General features: G+C 40.9%; 1 protein-coding gene across 3 annotated transcripts in view; it reads right to left on the bottom strand.

Moving 5' to 3' along the window:
• EAF2 (ELL associated factor 2) overlaps positions 1-4,480 on the bottom strand; it is an 11,571-nt gene extending 7,091 nt beyond the window's left edge. For 2 of the 3 annotated variants that reach the window (XR_774427.1, XM_010568740.1), the window contains exons 1-3: positions 3,878-4,480; positions 3,063-3,199; positions 2,168-2,313 (exon numbers count right to left, since the gene is read on the bottom strand). Coding sequence is in view for 2 of the 3 variants with exons in the window: in XM_010568740.1 (XP_010567042.1) it covers positions 2,168-2,313; positions 3,063-3,199; positions 3,878-3,946 (352 nt within the window). In the remaining variant the exon portion in view is untranslated. The remainder of the gene's footprint in view (positions 1-2,167; positions 2,314-3,062; positions 3,200-3,877) is intronic. The other variant, XM_010568750.1, reaches the window with a different exon arrangement.
• Between the last annotated feature and the right edge of the window lie 1,991 nt (positions 4,481-6,471).

The raw sequence follows: 6,471 nt of genomic DNA, 5'->3' as shown, positions 1-6,471 counted from the left end.
GGGGGGGGGGGGGGGGTGCAAGAGGAGGCATCCTTCTGTTACTAAGGGCATGGATAGGAGAACAGCTTAAGGACAGAAAAGAAAACAAAAAAGCTAAGGCAAAAATTTGGGTGCAGCTAGGAGAACAATCAAGAAGTCATTCAAAATTAATTCTAGAGAAGAAAGTTCAAAGAAACAACTGATCTACCACACATCTGGAGCTGTAAGCTAACTAAAAGATACAACCCAAGTCCTATGCATTTAATTCCACTTCCTCCCTGCTCTCACCAATGTCTAAGAGAAAAATCTTAAGTGAAAGGCTAAGTTAATACCAAAAACTGAGGAATAAGATCTCTGCCTTGAATTCTGACATAATTTAATCTGACAGAATTTAAATTAAGTATTTTCAAACAGTGTAGGAAGGGCTGCAATGTATAATAGAGGACAAAGGTAGAATGATCTTTCCCCCACCCAAGAAAAAGTGAGTAACAAGTTCAAGGTAGCGTACTTAAGCAGGAATAGTCAGTTACACAACCATGGGATGAAGAACTATTAAGCAGGCAACACTTCTGAAGAGTCTGTGAGTTACAGTGGGTCACTACGCACAGTTCTACCACGCCATGCTGTTGCAGAAATGACAAGCATTACACTGGGATGTGATACTATTGGGTTTTTGTTTATAAAGATGAATAGTGTCTGTAAGACAGTCTTCCTGCTCAACTCAGCATTGCTAAAACCTTAGCTGAAACAGTAAATGCATTTAAGCACTATACTTCAGAAAGTTTTTGGCCTCATTGTAAGATAGATAGAGTGACAATGAATCAGGGATCTAGAAAACTTAACTTCTAAGGAAATATTGAACCAGCTGGCATCATTTTGCATAAAGAATGGGAAAGACATAGCAGCTTCTAAGTACAAAAAGGACTGCTCAAAAGCAGCAATCTGGTCTATACTTGCATGATAAATATTAAAGTAGCAATGGGCTTACTGTCAGATTATTTATTAGGAAGAACCTGAACAGTAAGGAGAGCAAAGCTCTGGAATGGGTTGCCAGAGGGAACACAGGATCTGTCACTGGAAGGCTTTAAGAACAGGTTAAAAAATTATGTCAGAAATCTGACTTTAGGACAGAAGGATGGACTAGACGACTTCAAAAGGTCCCCAATATCCCTGTTTGTCAATTATTCCACATCTTTAGTACTACTCAAAATTGGACTGACACTACTCAAGAGTCTGACACATGCTAGCAGCCCCTTTGGTGACTTGCAATGTGTTTGACACCACCACTACTCTCAAAACAACAGACCACCAAGAAAAAGCATCATCTTATTCCATGTGCTCAAGTACTCCTTCCTCTTTGCAATCTTAGATATATTCTAGTACTGTTCTGTAGTATAGATTTCTGGTCAGAGTTTAAGATGAAACTGGAAAAAAAAAACCAAAAACCCAAACCCTTCATAATGACACATCGAAAAAAAAAAAAAATCTGTTTAAAGGAATTCAGAACATCTTGGGAGGCAGATGTCAATTCCAGTCAATGAAACTGCCACCTGTCAACACTTCTGTAGTAAGTAATTACCACCTGCCATCTTCCTTGTCCTCCAAAAGGAAATACTCATGAAATATGAGTGTTGCACCAAACCAGAGTCTCTCAAGAATACAGTACATAGCACTGTTCAAGGTTGATTTATGCAGGTTTTTAGCCATCTTTTTCACTGGAACCTCATCTTTCACAAGGTCTTATCTGGTAATTTAAAATGTGTTTTGAGCTGTAAAGCACTGTAACCTATACGTTTGCTGAATACAGAGAAAGAATGAGGAGTGATGTCAAATGGAAGTGACTCAGTTGGTTCCAGTGCCACAATATAACCAACTATATACTTGATTAAAGTAGCAGCAGAAGACAATCAAGGAGAGCAAGCAGTAGGACCCTTGGTATTATTAAGCCTAATGGTTCATCTTATTTTTTACCTTAGCAAGTTTAAAATACTGCTTTGTTACCACTTGAGCCAGAGTGCTCATTTCCATATCAGGTTAAAGTACTTACATAATCAGCTGCTTGTGTGAAGCTCAAATTAAAAAAAAAACCAAAAAAACAAACCCCACACAATGAAAAAACCCTGGGTCTTAAAAACTAATTGTTAGTTAAGAGCAAAGTTTCTGAAACTTACGTGCCAGTGGAGCTTACCTCGTTCAATATCATCCATAGGAGAAGACGGAAACATCTTTTCTTTTGGTGGAGAATTTTTAACATTGTTTGGAACCTTAGTTGCATTTCGCATTTGCTGCTGTTGCTGCTCTATGCGAGACTGGACTTTACTGCTTCCTTCAGCTCTGTGTGTAAAAGCAAAAGATTTTTAATTATTAGGAGACAAAATGCAAGGAAAAAGGCAAGAATACAGGGGATACAGTATCTTAAGTTATGGAATTATTTGTCATGCCTTTCTAAACAGCATCATTAGATTTCTAGGTACGTTATTATACTGGCATATAATTATATATAGCTGTATTAAAAATTGCTTTTTAATACAGTGCTAATAACTTTTTAACCCTCTGTCAGTTGATTTGTTTTTATACCTGGCTACCCAGGATCACTTAATAATAATTCTGCTGGAAATTACTTATATAGACTTAGCAGCAGCAGAAAAAAAAAAAGAAAAAAGCGCAAAAACTTGGTATGAGAAAAACAAGCCATTAATATTACTGAAATATGTCACAGAATTTATCTATTTCCTCATTTAGAAGTCAGAATAGAGTACGCAAGCTACTATCCAAACAGTACCTCCCCCCCAACTCATCAGAAAATAGCTACCATCTCTTTCAACAATGTGACATTTTTTAGTAAATAAATAAATAAAATTTTAAAAAATTCCCATTTCTTCTGCCAGTTAAGACTCGAAAGCTGTGAAGTCAGTGTGCTGAGAAAGCAGGCTTTTCACTCTATTAAACAGGGCCAGGTACTTTCAAAAAATGATGTTTTGCTAAAAATAGGAACGGGTAGTTATGTATCTCAATTTAGGCTCATTAACAAATTGATTTTCGCAATGAGTAAAGCACAGTTGTTTCTCCTGTAAATCACCCACCTGGTTTTTTTCACAGTGATGTTGCTACTAAGTTTCTCTAGGCGACATTCTCCAGTGTCGTGGTTGATAATTAAGATACATTCTTTTAGATAAGGCTTCTTTGAGCCCTTGAACACAGTCACTGGTGGAGTTGAGCCCTATTAAATCAGAAGTTCAGTAAGCATTACTCCTGCAATCTTTCTTTTCTTAGAAACAGCAACCCATCACAGTGATGACAAGTTCACTGTAAGTGATCATTTCTAGCCTTTAAAAATGTTATCGGTTAATTCAAATTAGATTCACAGTAGCCAGGACCAAAAGCAGCTGGTGTTTGACTGGAACGGGATTTCACCCAGCTTAGCTTAGTTTGAAACTGTTTAAACGCTTATTTCCCAATGAGAGCATGCTCACTGTAGGACTCCTTTTACCAAAAGGGGTTTCAGTTACCATATCAGCAGAGCAGTAAAGCATGGCAGGTAGTAAATTTTCCCTTTCCAGTCTTTCCTGCTGTAGAACTGCACTAGAGCAATAAATACCAAGGGGAAACTTGCACTGCCAACATCCACATGAAGGTTTTCTGTGTACGCAACACTTCTGGGTCATCCTACAGCATATTTCCAATGCAGTGAACACACTTAAAGTTACAGTGCAGCTGTTTAACCTTTAGGCCTTTTGTAATTCTACATTCTTAGAGCAATCGTTTTCCTACTGTAAAAATCACACAAGCAGCTCTGAAACAGCACTGAAACTTCATATCCTTCTATATTCAGTATATACTTATGACAACAAAACAAATCATTCCCTTAGGCTCGCCACTCTTCAGCCACCCCACTCACCTCGATATTTGGCAGTGTTATTGTCACCTGTTCACCTTTGCCAACTTTAAGGTCTCCTTCACAGGACATATCAATAGATGCAGGCTTAAAGTCATCTAAATATAAAAACAAACTGGATTATTTACAGGCTTTTCAGGAATCTTATAAATGTAGACACCTTTTAATTGCAGTTGGAAACTATTAAGTTAAAGCCTTTTTTTGCTAGCGTATCATCTAGCATTCCCCTGAGCAGGTAATTCCATAAGGCAGTAGAATTCAAAGTCAAGATGGTTTTCTCAAGAATCTGTACGAGTGTTAAAACCTTTCGGTTAAAATTAGAAAAATGCTTTTAGGTTTTAATGCATAAAGAGGCTGAATGAGCTGTGTTATATTTCAAAAGATAAATCCTCACGTAATTACTTTCAGAAAAATCAATAAATAGTTCTTGAAAAGGTGGATCCCAAACATGGGAGATGTAGACAAATGACTGAAAATGCAAAGAACAACATCAATCCTCAATATCCATTTCTCATTTTACTATAACATGCACGTCAGAAGCTGACCAAAACTTGAGTTTCCATATATTTATTTTTATCAAAAGTGAAATTATTTCCCAATTAAATATTCATTTCCTTTTTGTCTTTTTCAAGATCTAAAGTATTGATTAAAATAAGTTTTAAACAAAAGAAGATACAAATTTCTGGTCCTTTTCCAAAAGTCTGAGACACTGAAAATGAGCATGTGTTCAGGTATCAGCACTGCAGCTATGTAACATGCTACCATTATACATAACTTACACCAAATCTATTGATTCCCATTCATTCACAAATGAATGAGGAAGGGCTACAGCTTAAAAGGCCTGCCTGCACAGATCCAGGGAGATCGGAGGGCATCAAGAGGCTCTGCAAGGCACGTGGTAACATATGTGGGTTTGAACCTGTGGTTCCAGCAAACGCACCCGGGGGTGTCCGGTACCCTGCCTCGCACGCTGCGGAGCAGCACCCAGTTGCCGCTGAAGGGAGGCACAGAGGGACCAGGCGCCTAAAGGGGACCCATTAAGCAGCACGCTCCCTGGCCACAGCACGGCACACGCTCCTTGCCGCGCAACCTGTCACGTCACCCACTGCTGTCACAGGCGGCAGCGCTCTGTTACGGCTGGGGAGCTTCCCAGTTCTGTAACACTGCCGGCAACCCACGGGCCAGGTGGCACAGACCACAGCTGGGAACTGTGGCTCCAGCTTGCACACCAACCGGGCAACAAAACCAAGCCACGAGAGCGGGTGGGCAGGACTGCGCACGCAGCAGAAGGCTTTGAGCTAAGACAGAGGTAACAGCCCCTGCTAACCTCGTTTACGGCAAAACCCCACACGTCGTCTTACAGGGATGAGCGTTCAACAGTTCCAAAGTTTCTCATCAAATTAGAGAATGTTTGGTTTAATATATGGCCACACTGGGTGGTTAATACTTTAGAAAATTAAGATACTGATTCCAGTGTCCATAAACAGACTTCTGATCTTAGCTTTTAACCAGCAGATGTCTTCCCCTTTACTCATTTGTTAACAAAAACTTCAGGTGTCAGGGAAGGATATTTTTGCATGTGTATTTCATGGAACCGATGAACTTGCCAGTTTCTATGTCTCATTTGTTGGAAAGGAAGAGAGATTTCAAAACAGATTTCAGAATAAATCATCAAATTACAGGAGTCAGCAAGAAATCGTAAGGGTAGGAGGTACCAGACGTGGTTTTTAGTCCTCTTTAAAATTAGGGTAAATTTCAAGTTACAGCATTTGTTTAAATCCATTTATAGCTTTTGCCCGCTCCCTTCCCTCTCTTCCCCTCCCACAGCTGCAGACAATCCTACCAAGTGCCATTCCATTTGCTCACAGAAAGCACATTACCCATCTCACTGCACTGCGTGAAAGCATACGGGACATTCTCCAGAGAACGTACGTGAGACTGAATCTTGGGGATCAGTCTATAAATAATGAGACATCAAAACCAGAAGCAGCAGTCCTAAATTACCAGAACTATAATCCTGAGAGCATTTGTTTCCTAGCTACCCTCAGAATCTTTGAGCACACACCTCTCTAGATAGTAATTATGTACTCAGGGAGGGTATACTAGCTTTGTGATTAATACTGCCTTTAACCTTTGGTTGCTGAATTGTACTTAACTTCCAAAAACTAAGCATCAGGAAAGAGGGCAAAGCCGGAGGCTCAGCCCGGTTCGGTTTTCAGCAGAATTGCATCGAGACAGAACGCTGGATGCAAAAGCTGTAAAAACCCGAAGTTTGCGCCCAGAAAGTAAGCGAGGGGCAGCAGTGGGATACAATGGCCGCACACCTCACCAGCAACGCGCTCCCGGGAGCCATTGGAAACCTGATCTGCACCGCCTGGCTCCCGAGACCCCGGCCCAGCACCCCAGCCGGAGGGACCCGGTTCCCAGGTGTGCCCCAAAACCCCGGGACGAAGGCGGCCAACTCGCTTCGGCTTCCCGGGCCCTGCCTGAGCAACCGACTGATCTTTCAGCTCCCGGTACGACCTGCCTACCGAAGGGATAAGCTCCTCCACAGGCAGCGCTTCGATACCTGCGCAAGCCGGGGGTAGGGGGGGGGG

Source organism: Haliaeetus leucocephalus, unplaced genomic scaffold (assembly GCF_000737465.1).
Source record: "Haliaeetus leucocephalus isolate CR32 unplaced genomic scaffold, Haliaeetus_leucocephalus-4.0 Scaffold1, whole genome shotgun sequence".
NCBI lineage: Eukaryota > Metazoa > Chordata > Aves > Accipitriformes > Accipitridae > Haliaeetus > Haliaeetus leucocephalus.
Note: the sequence above shows the minus strand (reverse complement) of the source record. Positions and strands in the feature narration are given on the sequence as shown.